A 23,289-nucleotide genomic window follows, 5' to 3' on the forward strand; every position below is an offset into this window, starting at 1 on the left:
TGGTAAATGGTACTTCATCAGCATATCAGCCGATGGACGTCCACTGCTGGACCTAAGCCTGCGACTTGCTTGATGTAGTCCAACTTGGTGAAGTGTTGACCAACACTTCATTTTCTGGTGCGGGGTCGCCTAGAGACTCTAACGTCCATCGGCTCTTCGAACTGTGTGCACTTAGATTATTACATGGTACTTAGGTACATATACATACCTCATTGTCATTCCCGTAGGGGTAGACAGAGACCACGTTCTTCCGTTTGCGATCCTTACATATCTGCTTTCATTCTTATCATACAAGTTCGTCGGTTTAGGATAATTTTGACCTGGCCTCTATTGAGAATATCCCAGATTTGGTCTGAAAATGTTCTCCCATTGCAACCGTTCACCCTCGCCTTGTCCAAATCATCTTAGTCACTACATCTTCTTCTTCTCGATTTTAGTCACTACTTCTTCTACATTATAGATCTATGATTTATTTTACTTATTAAGGTTAAATTAATTAAAGAGTTATTAGGCTTCTTTATATATATATTATTATCAAAAGTAGTTGGAGAAACTGTAATATTATACTATGAAACCTTTAACAATTATTGAGTAAGAAGACATAGATATTTGAGTCCAACTGTACACGATAGAAACTCTATTTCTGTCTGCTTCAAAGTCGACTTTGGGTGGAGAGAGCGCGTCGACTGTCACTCGTACATACGTCACTGTAACACCAGGCGGTATCTGCAACAAATCAATCCCTCAAGTGATTAAGGGGTTCGAAGATTAGTCACAATGGCGTAAATGTGAGGTAGCCTGACGCGGCCTTTGGCTCGATAGGATTTGAGCTCAGAATAATCTAACATTTAAAAAATCTACATGATTAATTTCCTGGGACCAAATCCAAGAATTTGTCACTGGCCTCATCAGCCCCTGTAGCCAAGTGGCACGTTGATTCTCTTTCTACGATCGCATACGCTTCGAAAACTAGAAAAATGTATGGGAATGACAGCTGCTATCGACAGGTCACGTGATCAAGATCTGTTCTAAAAGCTATGTCGCACTTTGGGATATAGGATGCCCTTTAACAAATATACCTGCCTCACAAGAGCATATAGTTGCAGAAGCGCCTCTAACTCACGGATTATGCAAATGCTAGATCCGTCAATCTACAAACAAAAACAAATAATACTTACACTGATATCTTTGTGGGTCACAGGTTGTAAGAGTGGGATTCTACCGTCATACTGGAACACCACATTACCGACATTCTGGCCTACAATTAAATTTAAGAATTAAATAAAATGTTTTGTACGAGGAAAGGAGTTTTTAGCTTCCAAATTTAGACAGACGGCTCGAGACCGTGGTATTTGGATGTCCTTACAAGACGAGAGACGCCAATATCCAACTGAGGACTTGATAATGATGATATTGATGTATTTATACCCACGACACATCAAAGGAGATGGTCCATTTTAGGTCCACTCTAATTGTACCCCTTATCATTAAAATTTAATAAATACAAGGATTTTATTAAAATTTATTAAAGTGATTAAACTAAATAAAAAGAAATAAATAAAATAAAAACAAAAAAATGTTTTTGAGTTCTATCAAAATGGCGCCCATAGAGCAACTATGACATGACCATTGACAGCAAACGTCAAATCGATTACTGCATTGAAAACGTCATCTTTCCGCCAAATTAGGCTTATTATTGTTGCATTTCTTGGGAGATAATAAATATTATTTCGAAAGTAAATTCGTAGATTATATATAGGTAATCAAAACTAGTTAAAAAAAATCTTCTTTTATTTCCGCCAGGGTACAATGACTGATCCTGGGCTCCATACAATTTCGGACCATCTCCTTTAATATAAACAATATTAATTTCGTATAGTAGGAGTATGTAGTACAAGGTTCCGAAATAATTTATATCGATATCAAACTTAATAGAAAACTTGATTTAAAAATCATGTATTTTATAAATTTTTAAAAACGTCAATAACGCTATAGTCCATTTTGTGACGTCAAAATGGTACTTGATGTGCGAGCCATAGAACCAAAAGAAGAAAAAGAAGAAAGAATAAACGTCAAATCAATAAACTTATAATTTTGAAAAACGATAAAATATAGACCATCATGGCCAGCGTTTTGGCTCGTATTGTCAAAAAATATTTAAAAATTGAAATTTTATGTTATATTACGCCTCAAAAAACACATGATATTTTTTTTTCAATCTAGTAGAACGATAATAAACAATTTAAGAACATTTACAAATTATAAACTAGCCTATGGTAGTTACGCTACTGGCTGGCTGGCACTTACCAAATTCGTAGACGTATGTGTTTGTTGTTGACGTGACACAATGAGTTGCCACCAGTAACAACAGAACACCGTACAACTTGCTCATTATAGCTAATTTCTAAACGTAAATGAAACAAAAGAATAAAGCAACGCATATTTATATTACTTATTTTTGCCATTAATTTGAAAAAATGATTTGTTCAACGTATTAGCAATTATAACATACCTATCCACTAATTGTTGTATGTAGCCGAACATAACTGTATAATCAATTTGTACCATATCAATGAAAATAATATTGCACATGGCCATTATTCATACTCGCAAAGTATTGATTAGATATTATTTATTACATTATTTTATTCGCTGGATGCAGGCGATCCTGGAATTTAGAAGTCCGTACAAAAGACTATGTCCTGCAGTGAAAGTCCATCGGCTGATATAGGGTGATGATGATTACGTAAATATGTACCGAATTTAAACATACAAGTTACTGTACTTACCTAAGAGCTGTGATATCCCTGTGGATATGACCTCTGTCTTCTATTCCGGAGGGTGTGTGGGAAATTCCGAGTAAATATCACGTGTCTCAAACGGTGAAGGAAAAACATCGTGAGGAAACCTGCATACTAGAGATTGTTTTTAATTCTTTGCGTGTGTGAAGTCTGCCAATCCGCATTGGGCCTGCGTGGTGGACTATTGGCCTAACCCCTTTCATTCTGAGAGGAGAGTCGAGCTCAGCAATGAGCCCATTTTACATTTACCAATGTGAATGTCCCAATGTGGTGTATCTCACTGTGACTATTGTAACATTCAGAATTACGAGTACCTATATCAGTGTCTGGTATGTAGTGTCTTTAATAATCAATACGTAGGTTGAAACATATAAATAAAATCAAAGTGTCTGTCTGTGATTTCAAGAATTTCGTGTTTTTTCATGTGCTTAAAGCACATAAAAAAAAACAATGAAGCTCTTTTTAAAATTTATGTCTGTCTGTCTGTTTGTCCGGGCTAATCTTTGGAACAGCTGAACCGATTTTAGTAAGGCTTTCACTGTAAGATAAAGGAGGTTATTGTGCAACATAGAGGCTACTTTTTTCCCATTAAATCCATGATTCCTGCAGAATTTTTTGAAAAATTTGTTTCATTCGTAGCGTGCGTTTGAAAATAAAATAAAAAATTCAGGATTAATTTATTAGTAAAATAGACACATAATTGGAAATACAATAGAAAAGGCTGCCTAATCGTTTAGCAGGATCTTTAAATCTTCTTCTGCTTCTACTGTAATTACAATAGGTTATCATCAAGAGGATAAATAGCGGGTTTATCGTCAACCGCCTGTACATGGGACATGTTGTGACTGCACAGTTGGTATGTAGTGATCACGGCGTTGCCTTGGTAACGGCCAGTGGGATCTTGGCGCAGTACGTGCATGTAGTCATCGCCCAGGGTGAACTGCACTTGGGGAGGTGCGGCCCAGTCGCAGACCACTGTCACCGCCTTGTTTACTGATGGTGGACGTAAGCAGTACATCTGTAATATAAAAACTAGTCAGAGGACCAGACCTTTGTCATTTTATACATGCCAAGTTTGTCAGAGGAGTCTAAGGAGTCCTAAGGTGCTGCAATCCCACACTAGAAAGCGCAGTTTAGATCGACCCCCCACAAGTCACACTTCTTTCAGATACGGCTTTAATTAACACTGCACTAACTTGGTACCGCCTTCAAACTGATCAGAAGGTAGCACATACGATGTTATGTTTCGCTTTTAATTTAATGGAAACTTTTTTATGATTTTAAGGTCGGTTGTTCTTTTTATTTTTTTTTTTTTATATTACCCTCATGTTAAAGCTACATTATTCAATGTATAGCTATATTAATAGAATAAAATTTTATGCATTCATTTGCATTCGTTACGTTCCCCACGCGATCCCGTCAAACAAATCGTGACTAGGTACTCGTATTTTTTAACATGAAAAAAAATCGAGTATCTTAATCTTAATAATAAACTTAATCACTACAATGAAGAACTTGAAGAAGATAGGTTTAGCAAAAAAAAAAACATTTATGAAGTCATGTTAAAAACTGAAGGTGAATTAGGGCCTTCGTATATATCGTGAACTTTATTCGGCCTTTGGCCGGTGTAAAATAAAGTTCGCGGCCGAATACCGCGCGTTTTTTGCGCTTGGGTAAAATGCCCAGCCATAGTCACAGTCGGAAGCCCTATTACAAACCCCCCGGCCGAAGGCCGGTCCGATCTTAATGAAACAAAGCCTATATGTTGCCCTGGACTATGCTTAATCTATTTGTGAAAACCGCATCAAAATCCGTTCAGTAGAACTAGAGAATAGCGAGAACATACAGACAGAAGGACAGACAGACAGACAGACAGACCGACAAACAAGAAAATTAAAAAAAATGTTTTCGTATTCAATTGCTCATTTTTAATTGTCTTAACTTGATTTTAGTTAAATTAGGGAAAAGTACAGACACTCAATTTCTACTCTTTTATTATAGGATAGATAGATAGATAGATAGATAGATTGACTTTTAGGAAGATAGCTGACACTATTGGCATCTCAACAGAAGGCAAACATCAAATAATCGCCTTGGCTTCTTTGAGTTGAACAAATACGCGATCGACTGACGAATTTTCGCAACTGCTTGGAGTTGTTTGAGGCAGATACTTTTTTTGTATATTTTGTGACCATGGTTAAAACCCGAGTATATTACTTTACTCCAGAAACAAAAGTACAGTCTAAAAAGTGGACACGACCAGGATCCAATGTTCCAAAAAGGCAAAAGCGGTTTTGCGTGTTGGAAAAGTAAAGACCTTAGTTTTTTGAGATTGGATTACTAAAAAAAGGCGTAAATATAAACTCTGCTTAATAGTGAAATCTGCTGCGATGTTTCAGAGGCCAAATTAAAGAAAAATGGCCATGGTCATTGAGAAGAAAAGTTTTGTTTCATCAGGATAATTTGCGAGTTTCTGCTATGCTTTTAACAAACGTGTGAAACGTTTGTTAAAAGCATAGCAGAAATTCATTAGTATAATTTAGAATTCTTACCTTACCACCATATTCATATGATCTAGTCTCGTCTCCATCAGACTTTTATCTATTTCCGAAGCTAGAAAAAGCACTTATCGAGTTCAAAATTTTTATGAAAGTGGTCTATGCATTTTCTAAGAGTTTAAAGAAAAAAAACTGGTATAGAAATGTTTCCAGGCCAACAAAATAAGTGTATTGAACTCTAAATAAAGTTGAAAAATAAATTAACTAAAAAAATATAGCTTTGTAGTTTCCTGGTTTACTTAGGCTACGAATTTATGGAACGCGAAGATTTTGACCATACTCAGACCAATTGAAAATCAGGCACAATACCGTCTCTCGATCACGTAGTGCCCGGGTGCAATCATCACCCTAGCGTCCCTAGTACCTATAGAACCCGCGCGGCGAGTGGCGCTTGGGCGCCCCTGAGATCGCGGCACCCGGGTGTAACGCACCCCATGCACTACAGGTAAAGACTCTAGCTCACGTACCACCCGGGTGCAATCATCAGTCTAGCGCCCCCTAGTACCTATAGAACCCGCGTGGCGAGTGGCGCTTGGGCGCCCCTGAGATCGTGACACCCGGGTGTAACGCACCCCATGCACTACAGGTAAAGACTCTAGCTCACGTAGCGCCCGGGTGCAATCATCACCCTAGCGCCCTCTATTACCTGTATATACCCGGGTTAAAATCAACGCACTCCCTGCACCATAGGTAAAGAAAGACGCCTCTATTAGAAGTAAATTCGCGCACGTCGCGTTCATCTCTTCGCATTAAATATAGACGATCGAAAAAATAAATTTCTTTTCGATCTTGTCTTTACCATTTCGGCGCCCCCTAGGATTTGGCGCCTGGAGCGACCGCTCCGTTCGCCGTATGGACGGTCCGGCCCTGGTCGTTGTGATATTTATTTTAAGCGAGCATTTTTGTTTCTTTTGTAAGAAATCTTTATCATTCATTGGGCCCCCTGACTATTTTTTATACGGGGCAAGGTACGCTACGCCACTGCTATACAAGCTAAGTTTTGCCAGAGGTATCTAAGGGGTCAACCTTGTGCCGGAATGTAACGTAGATCTCACAACTTTGCGTTGTTTGCTGTGAGATTTGATGGTTGTGTGGTTTTTGATGGCATTACTTACTTATACGTTTTTTGAATGCTTGTCACGAAGCTAATATTAACGTAGTCATAAGATGTAAAACATCTTACATCTGCCATTTCATCTTAATAGCACCTAAGCAACTTTAACCTAAACCTAAAGATTATGCTACAGAATACACAATAGCAAACTTAAAATCAGTGGCGTAGCTTGCCTTGGCCCTGTCAAAATTAGTAGGGAGGTAGTCTATTAAATATTACTAATTTTTGCTTTCACAAGTAAGGGGCCAGTGTAGCCTGGGGGCCCCGTATCATTAATACAGCTGATACGGCAGTAGCTACGCCCCTGCCTAGAACAGTCGTAACTATACCATCTGAGACTATGGCAAATTCATAAAATGGTTGATTACTTCTGGGCTCACGACCTCCGACTAGCGTCCCCGTCGAGCCAGTGGCATCTTGCCAGTACTGCTACCACAGTTACGAAGACGTAATACCAACTACTTTTCGAAATATTTGACGTACTTATTTCCTGAATATCATGCACTTTATGTACACGTTATACATTTCTATAAAAATAATAATAAAACCACAGATTGCAGAGAGGCACATAAAAATAATACCTTTAATAATACCTTCTATAGGTCTAGTACCTACTCGTAACTAAAATATTGTTCGAATTAAATCAAAAACGAATGATGAAAATTACGTACTGGCTGGTAAGTTTCTCGTACTCCAGGATGTATGTATGCAACGGGATAATCTAATTTGAACCGGGAAACATAATCTGTATCTGAAATTAATGAAAGTTATCTAAAATTAATTAATTGCCTCGTCGCGTCGGTCCAATGGATGGCCTATATGGATTAGGATGAGATTCAGGGTTCGAGCAGTGGTTATGTCTTAAACTTATCAGCAAATAATTTAAAAAAATGAAAAAAGTCCGCCTGAAACGTACTTGCGGACTGTTTAGATTTTTTTGATAAGAAGTATATTTAGATTTTCTTACGTCGAGGAATTTATTATGTTAATAATGTCCAGAGTTAGGAAGTTGGTGGTGTTACACCCTGTGCCTGGTGAGTACGATAAATCGTCGGTCCCGATCATCTATATCTATACTAATATTATAAAGAGGTAAAGTTTGTAAGTTTGTAAGTTTGTAACAATTTTTTGAAATGGGGTAATCTTCGGAACTACTGGTCCGATTTTAAAAATTCTTTCACCAGTAGAATGCTTCGTTATCGGGGAGTGCTATAGGCTATATTTTATATTTCTATCATATATAACTACTGAGATATCGCGGGTTTTCTCTTACAGGTCAGACCGAAAAACTTACTTATTCGCATGCGCTGCCTCAACCATTGCGTATAACTGAAATAAATGTATGGAGGCTTTTTGAACCTTTAAAAGTTCTACAAAAAAGTCCGCGACACCATATATGTATCTTTTATATTTTAGCAGATATAGTACCTTTAGTACTTTAATAAATTATTTAAATTTTAAACTAAGGTTTACGTCATTATTTACACAACTAAACTTAAATCCTTATCAAAATAAATGATTTAATAATCACAAGGATATTATAGAGATAAGATTTGCCCTTTACAGTATGTTAATTAGTTATATGGTTTCGGAGATAATACAAAATTTCTGAAAGTCGCAGAAATGCCGCTATATGACGCCCCGCGGTTTCAATTACGTGGTTCCCGTTCCCGTATGAATATGAGGACCAAACATAGCCTATGACACTCGCAAATAATGTAGCTTTCTATTGGTAAAAGAATTTTCCAAATCGGTCCAGTAGATCCAGAGATTACCCCCGACAACCACACAAACTATACCTCTTTATAGTATTAGCATAGAAGTCGCTTGGGAAATTATAGTCTTTTGGTCATTGCACCACGCACAAAAGGCTGGACCAATTTTTCTAAGGGTAGGGATAGGATAGAGGTAGGGAAGGGGTAGGATAGAGGTAGGGTAGGGGTAATTTAGGAAAAGTGTAGGGTAGGGTAGGGTAGGGTACGGATAAGGTAGGAGTAGTGTAGGGTAGGGGCAAGGTAGAGGTAGGGGAAGGATATGGAACGTATAGGGTAGGGGAGGAGTAGGATAGGGGTAGGGTAGGGGTAGGGTACGGGTAGGGTAGGGTTAGGGTAGGGATAAGGTAGGGGTAGGGAAGGGTTAGGGTTAGCGGTAGGGTAGGAATAAGGTAGGGGTAGGGTAGGGGTAGATTAGGGGTAGATTAGGGGTAGGGTAGGATAGGGTATGGATAGGTTACGGGTAGGGTTAGGGTAGGGTAAGGTGGGGGGAGGGAAGGGTTAGCGTTAGCGGTAGGGTAGGAGTAAGGTAGGGGTAGGGTAGGGTAGGGTAGGGTTGGGTAGGTTTACGAGCAGGGTAAGGTAGAGGTAGAGAAGTTTACATCAATTTTTACGCGGACGAAGTCGCGGGCGTCCGCTAGTAGAAATATAAATTATTAATGTTCTGTGGTTCCGGCCATCTGTACCAATCAATAAATAGGTTCATTAAAACTACGGTAATTATTTGAAAAACTTAGTTTTTAAATTATTGTCTGTCTGTTTGTTTGTTCCGGCTTATCTCTAAAACAGTTGGTTGGACTGATTTTGACGGGACTTTCACTGTCAGCATTAAGTAATATTGTAATATAAGCGAATTTTATTTTAAGTTTTCGTAGGCTTTGTGAAATGCGACCAAACACTTTTTTTAATCCATGCGGACGAAGTCGCGGGTAACAGCTAATATCTAATATCTGTTAATCAATCGATATACTCATAGAAAAAAAAATCGATGTACAATAGGTACCACTCTCAGCACGGAGCAGTATTCTATAAAGTATGAAAATAAATTTACCTTTTGTTACTTGAGTACAGTGCGGCGGATAATTCTTCTTCAACTTCGCTTCACTATCGTTAAACGTAACTGATGATAAAATAAGCAATAACAATACTGTATACATTTTATTCTTTTATTTTTGTTCTAAATAAATATTTTAACAACAAAATAAACGCTTGAATGGTAAAGCACCATGCAAGAATATAATTTCTAGTCTATAGTGATCTGTGAATATAATAATGGTACTCGTATCACTTATCAAGGAAAATGAAACCAACGCCGGCCGGCAGAATTGACTCATACACGCCTGTTTTTGTCGCACTGTCTGTTTTTGTACAATCTGTCAATTTAAAAATGCTATTTATTACAAATGTAATAGAATACATTCTTCATTGTCATATTGTGGGTGGTTATTCCCATATTAAGCTGAAAAGTAGATGCTTATAGATATTTCTAAATATTGAGCAATCATTAATCACGGCGCTTGCACCCTGCAAGCTTTACTACAGAAGCCTTTCCACCGTCACTAGAAACCTGAAACCATTTACTTCTTTTGTATCATAAATGCCTGAAACTATTTTAAATCTCAGCATAGGTACCGCAGGGTAGTAGTGTACTACTGCAGTACTGTAGGTATATTTTATAGTACTAGCCGTCACTCCGCAGTTTCGCCCGCGTAGTTCCCATTTCCAAAAATTTAAATTAAATATAAATTAAATTAAATTATATACTTATTTTTTTTGTCGTCATCAACCCATATTCGGCTCACTGCTGAGCTCGAGTCTCCTCTCAGAATGAGAGGGGTTAGGCCAACAGTCCACCACGCTGGCCCAATGCGGATTGGCAGACTTCACACACGCAGAGAATGAAGATAATTCTCTGGTATGCAGGTTTCCTCACGATGTTTTCCTTCACCGATTGAGACACGTGATATTTAATTTCTTAAAATGCACACAACTGAAAAGTTGGAGGTGCATGCCCCGGACCGGATTCGAACCCACACCCTCCGGAATCGGAGGCAGAGGTCATATCCACTGGGCTATCACTGCTCTCTTATTTTTTGCACTTATTTTTGTATTAAAAGCTTATTTAACCTGTACAGCCTACCATAGAATATAACCTACTGGAAGAAACCATTTTGACATTTCCAAGTGCCAGTTTAACATTTTGTAATTGTCAAAGTTGTCAAAAGTGACGTTGTCATTTGCTGTCACGCGTTCTTTTGTGCAAATTGCGATACAAATAGTTAAACAAGCAAAATATTTCGTTTTAGTGCGTTTAAAACATACCACCCATGAATTTGTTTATTTCTTTTATATCTTAAGTTAAAAAAGGAAAGCCTCAGGATGATGAGCGACGATGATCGCGACATTGACATCGAAAGTGATGTAGGTGTTTTCCTGTATGGCCTCACGAATAATTCTATCGCAGTGTTTATTTTATTTTATGTGTCGTTATGTGATTTCCAGGCCGAAAACGATTCCGACTCTAGACCACACGCTAGAAACAATTTGGGTGGCAGTGGCTACTACTCCCAGGTGGTAATTATTATTCTAAAGACTTACGACCTTCTTCGATATTTTTTCGTTTTACCCATTCAACTGTAACTTTTGCGTCGACTATTGTGATAACACCCTAGATGCCGTGGTAATTTTACATGTATTTGTTGATAATGATATTGTTGGTTTGTTTTGGATATATTAAATGGGAGTGAATCTATTAAACTTAAATTACATTATTATTATGAACAACTGTTGTCTCCACTTCTAGACTGAGACTATTACAAGAGCATGCAGTGAAGATGTCTCCATTCAATCTCTGTTATCATTGTTTAGTATTTTCCCGCCATATTTACTACTATTATGATTAAATAATTGTACATTTAATACTATGCCAAACTTCAAGCCCGCTCTGAACCAAGGTATGTGGTTGTGCACTAAAGGAAAACATATCCTAGCCGGGTTAACAAGCTGCACAGTTCAGTGTGTTTCAATGTCAGAGCGGACTCAAATTTTGATGAATACTTTACAGTTGATTGATTCCGGAAAGTCTATTATACTTTGAAGCATATAGCGATAAGATGTTTAATATAGTGTGTCTAATATTAAGTGTGTTTGTGTGTATAAGCTAAGGTGTTAAAGAACATTCCTTCAGTTACATACCAACATTTAGTAGAATCCGTTTATTATGACTCCTCATACATTATATTGCTGCATATTATGATGTAATTACACAAAGTTTGGTTTTCATATAAAACTCTTTGTAACAAAGTTGACTTTGCTTACAGTGACATGTCCCTTTTTTTTGACCTATTTTCAATAAATTTTGTTTGTGACCAAAATCATTCTTTACACCTTCATCAATATTCATTGATTCCCAATGATGTTTGGCACATGACTTGTTTTGTTTTGAATCTCAGTGAGTAATTGAAAGTTAAGCATCACACATTAGTGATATTGTATGTAAAAAAAAGTCATATCAGTGTCTTTATGTACTACTAGCTGACGCCGCGCGGTTTCACCCGCGTGGTTCCTGTTCCCGTAGGAATATGGGAATAATATATAGCCTATATATATAGAATTTTTCGAATTGGACCAGTAGTTCCCGAGATTAGCGCGTTCAATCAAACAAACAAACTTTATAATATTAGTAGGTATAGACATAATGTCATATGTCATCTCAAACATTTGGGATTAAGGAGAAAGGTGTAGGGAATAGAAAGCAAAATTGCACATTTGAAAATTGAGAATTAAACTCATTTATTAGGCTATGTTTCTCTATTAAAATAAGTATACCTAAAAAAACAACCTAATTTTTTATATTATTTTTATTTTATTCATATAAATGTTTTGTTGACTACCGCATAGTATGATGTCTTTGTCAGTTTCCTTCAATGTTATTACAAACAGATTCCACTGTACCTAACTAAATACAAAGCTAAACAGACTTCCTGGAATAGATTAACTGTAACTGTGAAGAAAAAGCTGTTGTGATGCATTTCCATAGTGCCAGTAGAGGTATGTTGAAATTAAAATTAGTGTTGTAGAGACAGAAACAGGACTGCACGCTGTAGAGCAAAATCGAACTCAACCTAGAAAACAAGGTGGCAAGACTTGCAACCTTCATTCACATAGCAGAACTACTTCCCTTTGACAGAACAACTTTTAAAAGCATAGACCAATCCTTGAAGAGGTACAAGATGACACTGACCCTGAGGAGATGGATAAATGCACTCTTAAAACAAAGAATCATACAAATCAACATAAACAGCAACACACATGGCTTAGTGGCCAAGTGGTTCCCCCAAGGCGGTGTTTTATCGCCGCTCCTGTGGAACATGGTGGTGGATGACCTGATAAGGCAATTAAACGCCAAAGGTTACACCACAATAAGATACGCTGATGACATAACAATCCTTATCAGTGGAAAACATGAAAACACATTGAGCAACATGATGCAAAATGCACTTAAACAAATATGATGATGGTGCACAGACAATGAACTATCTGTAAACCCAAAGAAAACAGAACTGATACTTTTCACAAACAAGAGGAAGCCTGACCTTAATAAACTACCAAAATTGTTTAATACAACACTATCCAATGAGGTAAAATATTTAAGGGTAATAATGAATCAAAAATTTAACTGAAAAAAAAAACACATAGAAACAAAGATCCAATGATCAACTACAATCCTGACTAAGCAAACGCATGATAGGGAAGACTTGGGGCCTTAAACCACACATAGTGAAATGGCTCTACAAAACAGTTGTAAGAAGCTCCAGGACCTAAGCCAGCAAGAACTACAAAAGTTCTAAAGGCAAGCATATCACATTGGATCCCCAGTTACACTCCATGAAGCGTTCAAAAGCACCTATGTACAACAGCCAAACCTTAGTGGCCAAGTGCGGAAAAAGCCCAGGAGAAGAAGAAGAGTAGTGTTGTAGAGTACCAGATTTAATTTATTTTCACCAGGATAGCCAAAGAATAGAGGGTTGGAATTAGTAAAAGGAGAATGAATTGAAATATGTTTGAAAAGAATGAAAATGTCATCTTGCCGATAAAGACTAAGATGATGACAACTTGTACTACCGATTTTCTTTCTAATTGATATAAGACTGTTCCATTTGTTTTAATTTTGTGAAATGGTTTGTGTAATCATTTTTAACAGTATTTTTATTCATCAACAGTATGATTAAACAGACACATTCATATTCGATTAGCAGAAGATTCATTATTCATTAAAGTTCGTAATCATTCCACTACATCTATAACTGTTTGTTGGTATAAACTAGTTGTTTAATCAAAAATCCTGATCTTTACATTAGGACACTATAGGTGGACATCTGGGTCTCCTGTTCCTCCTCTTCTTAGTCCTCTTGCAAGCACTTCCAGAACACCGCGGTCATGAGCCACATGCATCCAGCAGCTTTCACTTACCTCCTAGATGTCATTGGTCCGCACAAAAGAAGTATTACTTCAAAGATTATGTGTTTAATTACAGGCGGAAAAACGAGCTCACCATAACGCTTTGGAGAGGAAACGAAGGGATCACATAAAAGATAGTTTCACATCATTAAGGGATGCGGTGCCAGCTCTGCAAGGGGAAAAAGTTGTATGTATCTTTAATTTACTCATCATCATCATCATCACCGATGGACGTCCACTGCAGGACATAGGCCTTGTGTAGGGACTTCCAAATGTCGTAGGGATTTCCAAACATCACAATACTGAGCTGCCTGCATCCAGCGAATCCCTGCGACTCGCTTGATGTCGTCAGTCCACCTGGTGGGGGGGTCTACCAACACTGTGCTTTGTAGTGCGGGTTCGCCATTTTTTATTAAAATTAAAATTTACTCATTAAAATAAAATTTTCAATTTAATAACTATCCTGTACAATACTTTTTTTCTTATTTCTATAATTTACAAATTTTACATTTTAAAACCAAAGTACATTTTACATTTTATTTGTAAGACATTAAGTGAGGGTAGCCTAACAATAGCGTTGGAAAAGGCATAGGTTGTTAAACTTAATTAATGTCAGGTTTCTTTTTACAAGTATTAAAACACATCACATGGCATTAATTTTTAGGTCTTTTCTGATATGGTGCTTATTTGCTATACCTATTTCAAACATGCCTTATTACAAATACTTATATACACTTTAAATTTGGCCCAATTGGCATAAGCTCAGTGCTCAGTTTAGGTGTGCATTTATTATGTTTCAGGCAAGTCGTGCACAAATCTTGAAAAAGGCAGCGGAATACATACAGTTCATGAGGCGAAAAAATAATGCACACCAACAAGACATTGATGATCTGAAAAGACAAAATACCATCCTTGAGACACAGAGTAAGTATTTACATCTGTCTACAAATTATTTTACATTTTTTCTTGGAACCTTTAAAGGGGAACAGTAGGGATGATGACAGTTTTTTTAATTGTATATAAATTAAGGGTATCCTAATAGCAAAGCAATTTTGTAAAAGTAACAGGATATCTGCGATCATTACTTTCGGAGCTATAGGGATTTAAAGGGTCTTATTTGCGGCACAGCAATTTAATGTTTATAATATATAAATATATGTATTAATGTTCATAAATTTAATGTTCTGAAAATGGTAATTTTTTTTTCTACACAACTGTCCAATTGCCAATCATGCAAACCAAAAGGCCATTTAAGTTTTGTTAAAAAAATTATATAAAATTAATTTCAGTACGCGCAATGGAAAAAGCACGAGCCACAGGAAATTACATGGACGCTCACGAACTGGGCCTCGGGATCAAATCAGAAGGCAGTTCACACGACACGGACAGTTCAGACGGTGAGGGCACCACACGCAGGGTGAAGAAACTCAAGATTAACAGTGCTAATGTGTAAACGACGGACTCATAGGAACATTTCCTTTGGATTGAATACGTAAAATTTGTAGATGGTTTTCACTTGACATGATGTCAGCTGCTATATGTAGGTAAGAACGTTACTTTATGTATATTTAACTATTACAGTTACTGCCAAACTTGCATGCGGTGGCGATCGGGTATATTGTATGAAATCAGGGCCTGTAGTCAAGTGGCTTCGAAAATTAAAAAATATATTGGAATGACAGTTGCTAAAGACAGGTCACGTGATCTAGTTTTCGATCGGATCTGCCATTCCCATACATTTTTTTAGTTTTCGAAGCATTAGCGTTTGTAGAAAGAGAATCGGTGTGTCAGTTGGCTACAGAACCTGGACATGTCGAAGTGAACATGTTGCTGCAATTTCGTTGTAGTATGAGATCTGGCATAAGAAATATATACCCTCATCTGTTATTTAATTGGGATAAGAAATAAATGATAGAAAAGGTTGCTTAGTTAAAGTGCGGCCAGATAGTATTAAATGATATATTTTTTAAATTCATATAAACTCCTCTCCCGTTAAAGTAAAAGTTGCTTGCTTTCACACTGCATCTTTGGTGTTGCCAGATATAAACAGTTGTGTAACATTTAAGTGTTATTTCAGTTATTTAGCCTAATATAACAAATGAAAGCTTATTTTAGGCTTTATTAGGTTTGTGGTTTCCTAGATTTTGTATGAAAAATGTGTTTGGCCACAACTTAACTAAGCAACCTAGTTGCAATGTGTCACTGTAAACATTATCTATAATTTATAGCTTATCACTAATAACAGATGAGGGTATATATTCTCTTTTTTTATCTATTTAGTGATATTGGATAGTATAAATTCTCTGGTTTCCATTTCTTAAATTTAGTAAAGATAAAATTACCATTTGGCAGCTGACAACATTTTTGGTGTGAACAATGTCTTAGTGACTTTTTAATTGTGATAACAAGTACTAAGTTACTATAATATTATATATATTTTGTTTATTTCATGCAGGAACATGGAAGACGAACTTACTTTCTGTACGATCGGTTATGATCGATTGGGTATTTGAGACTTAGGAAATGTAAACACTTTTGTGACTAAAGGCTAGCGCACATATAGGTGATCGGCCCCATATTCTATAATTTTATTATTCAAATCGTCAATTTATTTTGGGAAGTCTTTTTGGCTTTGAATGTGTGGTAAAGTGATAGACCAAACTTATTTGTGTGTATAAATTACTCGTCGAGGTTTGTGTTGTTAAAGAAAGTGACTTCATTTAGAGTTTTATCGTGATTCATGTTAATTTATTATTCAGTGTGGAAACCGCTTTTTCATCCGCTGTCGCAAATACAAAGTTGGAGGAAGATAGTGTCAGTTCGGTTTGTTTACAAGATGACGTTCAGGAATCATCGGAGAGTGTAACGGAACCTTCACTACCCACCCCTCTACCCCTCTCTCAGCGCATGCTGAAAAATTCATGACTAAGAGCCCCGTATGGGTTCGAAACTAGTCGGGCATGACCGAAGTAGTATCACGTGAGTTTTAACCGTGTTTCATTATACATTAATCAATAAAGTTACTTCAGTTTTACACACTAATGAAGTGTCTATATTGCAAAACGCGTCAAACGTTGTACATTTTACCACTGTACATCCAAAGCCGAACAGACTTTAAAAATTAGATAAACTAACCTGCCTTCAGTTACCAACTGTCAAACTATGCAATATGGGAGTACAATCTCAAGCAAAAGTATTTTGGTATACTCTATAATAGAAAAAAAATAATTTCATATATTTAATAGTTCTTAGTTGAATGAAATGGGCGAAATTAAGTACAATTTAAAAAATATATAAACATGAGAACAATATACTTGGAACCAAATTAAGCGTAGCTTGTGTTATGTGTAGGTACTTAGTAAGTACGATAACTGATGAAAAGATATATCATGTACATACATAAATAAACCACCCAGACATTGAAAATATCAATGTTGGAAATGAAATATTTTCCTGTTTATTATGGGAATATACATAATATTTTCTTATATTCACTGCGTTATTCTGTTATCACTAAATGCCATACATATTTTTTTTCATAGGTATGCAACCTAAATGTGCGCTAGCCTTAAATTTTTGACCCATGGAATAAGTTACAAGGCAATTAATTATATTTACCATTTTTAAAAATAAAATATAGATTACTTATTTTGTACACAATATATTTTGAGATCTTTTTAATGGCCAAGGAGCCTGGTCAATGGGTTTCATTGAGAAATTGCCTTTTAATTTTGTTCTAGTTATAAATTATTGTTAATATTGATATTAAGGATGAATATTCTTATAATGTAACCCAAGTTTTTTACTGATGTCTGGTGTTTTAGCCATTTCATATAATATGTATACATTTTTTTGACAATATTTAGGTGTTATTTGTTTAAAAATAACCTTCATTGTTTACTATGCGACTAAATGAAATAAGGACAATTAGCCACCTTTGTTCAATGTGCCAGTGAGATATCTTTGGTTTATATATTCAACCGGCCAAATTTAAAACGCATTTTTAAAATTTTTGGTCTATTGTATTCTGCTGAAGTTGACCGACAATTTGTGACAATCAATTAGAGAGTAAGACCTAACTTTTTCTGACATTTCACAACAACGATTCTGACTTTATTTTGTTATGAGTTAAAAGTAGTTTTGGGTTAGCTATAAGAATATTCAATGTTAGCTCGTTTAAGAAATTTTAGTCTTCTTGGATGTAATGTAACATTCCTGTAGTTCAGAAATGTTTGACCTGAACAAGTCTTGAATTTGATTTTTTGACGACTTTAGACGTAGCTTTTTTATGCAATGTTTTGATAAAAACCTAAAAGTTGGTCTATGTGAATATCTCGTGAAGAGGCAAAGAAATACCATCCTTGAGACACAGTAAGTATTTTCATGTCTACAAATGATTTTATACAGTTTTTCTTGGAACTTTTAAAAGGGAACAATAGGGATGATGACAGTTTTTAAATTGTGTAAACAAACCAATAGCGACAGATTTATCGCAGTCCCAACGCAATGAAAGAGATTAGTCGACATTTGTATTCCCTCGTGTGGAGATATGTCTTGCTATTCTATCTCGTATCTTAGGCCTACTCAACTAGGTATCGGGAATAATCAGTGAAACCTCAGGGCCACCTTGGGCTGTGAGTAGGTAGTATCAAAAAGTAAAGTTGGTTGGAATCAACTGGACAACTTTAATTTTTTGACATCCACTTACAGCACAATTTTTACTCTTTTTCTTTTTCTTTCAAATTTTCAAATTTCCATAGTTAGTCCAATTTTGTTGACTTTTGTGTAGAAATTATCAACGAAACCAGCAAAATTTTTGAAAGCGGTAAAACCTCTGGCGTAAATTAACCAATTACATTGCATACTAAATCGTATACTATTGTCGTCATACAAGAAATGTAAATAAAGAAAGAAAATCTCGTTTATTTTGAAAATATGTTGTACGAAGGAGAAAAAATTGTTTAGTTTTTTATGTACTTATGTATATTATAGTATTTGTACAAACTTCATACATGTTTAGTAGTAGTAGTAATTACAGATGGGATTGCTGTGTTGAATTTTTTTTCATTATTTTTTTTCAGTTCTTGAAGACTAAATATTAGGTTAAGAACTTAAGAATTAATATAAAATACTCTTGTTATTCTGTTGTTTTTATTTTTTACACAATAAAAATTAATGATTCAAGGGAATACATTGCTATATAAGTTCTAAACCTATCTACGAAAACCTTCCCTGAAAAATACGAATTTAAAACTTTCCGGCCTTCGATTAGGATGAAATTTTGCACACGCTCTGAGTTCTGATGACAATATATGACTAGCTAAGAAACATTACAAATCCAATATGGCGGCCTCCTCAAGATGGCAGACTGGCTGTTTGAAATCCACCCTCATGGTATGGATATCAAAAGAAAGGGTTTGCGGTCAGGAATACGAAAAAGTAGTCACGTGACTTAAATCCAATATTTTTAATTTTTAGTGCGTGCTTATAGCGTGTTTTTTAGTTTTTAAACTATTTAAAGTTATTAACCATTTATGTATTGGGTCAGCTAGAAAGAAGGTTTACAGAACCATAAGCAAGTTAATTAATATATTTTTATTGAGAAAATAAAAAAACTTTTTAATTAATTTTATAACATAATCATTTCTAATATTGTTTCTAGGTTAGTGGCTTCTATTTTTAATTAAAATAAGTATTCATTGTTCCTTTCCGCATGTGTGTACCAGTTCTGAAAGGAAACAAAAAGATGTTATTAACCTTTGTATAATACCTATTTATTTAATTGTAGTAGGTAAGGAATATGGGTTGTTAATGATGATCTCAAAATTCACTTTTAAAACAGTTTCGCCATGCCATAAATCGATTAAGAATATAAAAACATCCGCGTGCGGCGTGGTTCCCGTTCCCGTAAAAATACGGTGATAATATATAGCCTCTAGTCGGACCAGTAGCTCCTGAGATTAGCTCAATCAAATACACAAACAAACTCTTTAGCTATTAGTAGGTATAGATTACTTACCCTCACTTGGATCTGGTACTATAGTATAATCCCCTCTCCATTTGCCTACAGAATACATGTGGGTCGGAATCGGAGGAAAAAATTGGAAGCCAGTGACGATTGAGTCCTTCTTGACCATAGCAATAACTCCTAAAGCAAGACCACCCAGTAGTAAGGCGTGGTTCGTGCCTAAGTAGGCTCTAAGTATTGGACCACAGGCGAAACCACCTAATAAAAAGAAAAATTAAAATGTTACCTAATTAACCATTTTGTCATCGTTAAAAATTGGGACCTATTTGGCATGAAAATAATAATGAATGAATGAAATGAATGGCGACCCCGCACCGGTAAGCGCAGTGTTGGTCAACCCCCCACTAGGTGGACTGAGGACATCAAGCGGGCTGCAGGGAGCCGCTGGATGCTGGCGACTCGAGACCGTTGGAAGTTCATGCAAGCGGCCTATGTCTATCGGCTGATGATGATAGCGCTTTGGTTTCAAGTGAGATCTTGAGTTCGATTTCGAGCTGGGGTAAGTTTTATATGTTTTAATTGGTTGTGATCTGGTGGTAGGCTTCGATTATGACTAGTCACCATGCTACCCTACCCTATCGACTATGACGTAGGTACCGTAACGTCAAGCAATTATGCGTTCGCAGTTTGATTGGAAACCATCAATGGTAAGGTATCTTAGTCTACCTACAAATCTTACAACAGATTTCTCTTTCAAGCTAGCTCGCTACCATCTTAGGAATCGTATGTACTTAACACCAGGTGAGAAAGTTGTCTTTGTCCTTAATTGAAATGTCTATTCGGTCAGCGAGGTGGGTCTAAGCTCCAAATCCCCTCTCCTATAGGTAAGGAGGGAGGCCTGACAATGAAATGAAAATATAAAGTTATTCGTACGCGTGAAATTCAGTTTTTCAGAAATCCCGCGGAACTTTTTCCGGGATAAAAAGTAGCCTAGTATATGTTGCTCTATAACCTCCTCTATCGTCCAGTAAAAGTTCCATCAAAATCAAGCCAACTGTTCCAAAGATTAACCCGGACAAACAGACACAAAATTCTTAAAAAATGCTCATTTTGATTTAGGCATGTAAATAAATTATAAGCACTTGAGAAAACAGCACTTTTGATATCACCTCCATTTTTTTAATATTAAATATTGATAATATATTATTAATAATAATAATTGATGTATTTACCTAGAAAATAGTTCAAGTAGTCATTTTTTTCTCGTACACGCACAAGGGTATTGGAGACTCCAGCGAAGGTAGCTCCCATCAGCACTAGTGGGACCGTGTGATAGGCGAATCTTGAAAAACAGATACGTATTTGTACATGGGCGTACCGAGGTACTGGGGTCACTGAAGTTTCATAGCTTGCGAGTGGTTGTGATTTGTGATATTTGTAAATCTTAAACTTTCTTTTGCATAGGTAGGTACATACTTACTGCATCGATACGAGTAAATCTATACTTACAATAAAACTAAAGGCTTATTCGGACTACTTTTGCAGTTTTTCTTTGATTGAAAAGTAACGTCTAGCGAGGCAGGTCCTTATCTAATTGGTCTGAGCTCTAAGTGTCGCCGCACACAGACCACACGCGACAGCCACTAACGCCGTTACAAGAAACAAGAAAGGGCCACAAAAGTAGCTGAAGCGCGCGACAGCCACTTGGTGGTCGACACTTGTGGTTAGTGGCTGCTACTTTTTACTCATAGGTAAATGCAGTAGAAGTGTGTCGTTTCGACAGCGACGATTTTAGCATGTGGCGGCCACCGGAGTCCATATAGATAATGTATGAAAACTACAGGAAATAGCTGTGTTTTGGTTGTAGCCAGTGGCCCCCTTACGTACCCTACGATAATTTCTCCGCGAAAATAGTAGCGTGTGTTGGGAAGCTCCAGATTCCTTCTATAAGATTATAGACCTGGCCCAACAATGGACCATTATAAATTGACAGATGATACCTCCTCATTATTGGCCCAAATCCAATAGCGTGTGAATACATTAGAACATCATGCGTTGACAATATTAGGCCGGCTATTGCTCCATAACGTGTCGTCACCAGAACCTACAAAAGCATACGTAGGTATAGTCGGATGCATTCTTTATTACGTCTAAATTAGCTGTATAAAGCCTCTATATAAAGTGCGCTAAAATCAAGACGCGTAAGCCGACTGCAGGTAAGAGTCACGCGCAAGGTGCTGCCTTGTCGTCGCGCCGCTACGTTACCGGGCATACCTAAAATTTTCTATTGTGCGGCTTAACGTACGATGTTAACCTTACCTTGTAATTAATGAAATATCTAAAATATCTAAACTAATATCATTCATGGCATAATAAAACACCCGTTGCCACCATTCAACGTTGCCAGACGTCCCGATTTTGACGGGACGTCCTGATTATTAAATCGTACATACCATGAACCGTATAGTCTAAAGTGAGTGCCTCAGATATAAATCTCATCCTTCAGGGGTGGTAACTACGTATAATATCCTGAATCTGAGCTTCGTGGCAACACCATATTATGTACAAACCTACCTACTCGTATTATGTATAAACCTTAGTGTAAACAGTGGTATTTATAGTGTTACATAGTTTGTTCGACACCGTTGCTATTTGCTACTAACTCCCAAGCCCATCATAGCCCCAACTCCATAGTTATCTACCGTGTTTACTACTATATACTTTATTTCATTAATCAATGACAAACGCCATATGGCCATCACAGGGTTTAAGGCCATAGCACATTTATTGAAAAATACAGAATACGGACCTTTTTAAAAATATCACATCCTTCGGGAGTATCGTAGTATCTATAATAATTACGTGTTTTCGTTTGTGAAGCTTTTTCGTTTTGTTTGCATTCACACGCCATTTTCAATCTTGTTGTTTGTTAATCAATTGGCATGTCAATTAATAAATATTGAAATGACGTTGACACAGAATGAAATAGACCACTGATTATGGATTAGCGTGCCCTTAACCGTGAAAAGTAAGGATTTTAAAAAGAAATAGGTGCATTGTGAGGATTTATAGGTCCATGGTCCATGGTCAAAAGATGTTCGATCTTGACATTGAATCTGACTGATTGTTCCGAATGTTCTGTGTTCTGAGTCCAAATGATTGTTTAAAGTTATTATCATTTCGTCAATTAGTGATCAATTAGTGACTATGCAAATCATTGGTCAAATAATAAACTTTGAGCCTGATGCACTTTTTCTTGATTGTTGGACTAAAATTACCTAGACTAGTTTCCATCTCGTGACCTTCAGCGCGATTGGTAGGTATCTGGTTAAGAGCTTCGTATGGACTATTGGATTAGTAGACAGTACCTTTGTATAGTTTACTAGCGCTTATAATGATGATGATGCTGATGATGATGATGATTTCATGATGATGATGAACACATTTTGTGAGGCAATTTATAATCTAAGACTGGTTTCACATTCCCTCTAACTTTCTGTGCGTCTTGTCGTCTGACAATCGCGTCCCGTAAACGAAACAATGACCCGCGTCGTCAGCGTTTAAGGTTTAAAAGTTGAAACTCACTATATCGCCTCGGTCACGTAGTCCGCTCTGT

General features: G+C 36.6%; 4 protein-coding genes across 5 annotated transcripts; 1 reads left to right on the forward strand and 3 right to left on the reverse strand.

Annotated features, from left to right (window-relative positions):
- Positions 1–509: 509 nt before the first annotated feature.
- LOC112044329 (uncharacterized) lies at positions 510–2,719 on the reverse strand. The gene is made up of 3 exons (XM_024080150.2): positions 2,308–2,719; positions 1,179–1,258; positions 510–726 (listed from the first exon to the last, which is right to left on the reverse strand). Exons 1-3 carry the CDS (start codon positions 2,390–2,392, stop codon positions 562–564), a joined length of 330 nt encoding a protein of 109 aa, XP_023935918.2. The 5' UTR covers positions 2,393–2,719; the 3' UTR covers positions 510–561.
- Positions 2,720–3,466: 747 nt separating this feature from the next.
- LOC112044321 (uncharacterized) lies at positions 3,467–9,607 on the reverse strand. Its single transcript, XM_052888217.1, has 4 exons — positions 9,508–9,607; positions 9,297–9,477; positions 7,145–7,224; positions 3,467–3,819 (listed from the first exon to the last, which is right to left on the reverse strand). The coding sequence occupies exons 2-4, from the start codon at positions 9,400–9,402 to the stop codon at positions 3,574–3,576; spliced, it is 432 nt and encodes a 143-aa protein (XP_052744177.1). The 5' UTR covers positions 9,403–9,477; positions 9,508–9,607; the 3' UTR covers positions 3,467–3,573.
- Positions 9,608–10,464: 857 nt separating this feature from the next.
- Positions 10,465–18,845, forward strand: LOC112044316 (protein max). 2 transcript variants are annotated; one of them, XM_024080130.2, is made up of 5 exons: positions 10,465–10,666; positions 10,748–10,819; positions 13,782–13,892; positions 14,506–14,629; positions 14,995–18,845. In XM_024080130.2, the coding sequence occupies exons 1-5, from the start codon at positions 10,625–10,627 to the stop codon at positions 15,156–15,158; spliced, it is 513 nt and encodes a 170-aa protein (XP_023935898.1). In that variant the 5' UTR covers positions 10,465–10,624; the 3' UTR covers positions 15,159–18,845. The 2 variants fall into 2 exon arrangements, with proteins under 2 accessions (XP_023935898.1, XP_023935899.1); XM_024080131.2 differs by having other exon boundaries at positions 10,471–10,666; positions 10,748–10,816.
- A 556-nt stretch (positions 18,846–19,401) lies between these two features.
- On the reverse strand, positions 19,402–22,584 carry LOC112044272 (NADH dehydrogenase [ubiquinone] 1 alpha subcomplex subunit 11-like). The gene is made up of 5 exons (XM_024080070.2): positions 22,483–22,584; positions 21,674–21,777; positions 20,906–21,015; positions 19,725–19,931; positions 19,402–19,433 (listed from the first exon to the last, which is right to left on the reverse strand). Exons 1-5 carry the CDS (start codon positions 22,582–22,584, stop codon positions 19,402–19,404), a joined length of 555 nt encoding a protein of 184 aa, XP_023935838.2.
- Between the last annotated feature and the right edge of the window lie 705 nt (positions 22,585–23,289).

This window comes from Bicyclus anynana, chromosome 21 (genome assembly GCF_947172395.1).
Source record: "Bicyclus anynana chromosome 21, ilBicAnyn1.1, whole genome shotgun sequence".
NCBI classification, from domain to species: Eukaryota; Metazoa; Arthropoda; class Insecta; order Lepidoptera; family Nymphalidae; genus Bicyclus; species Bicyclus anynana.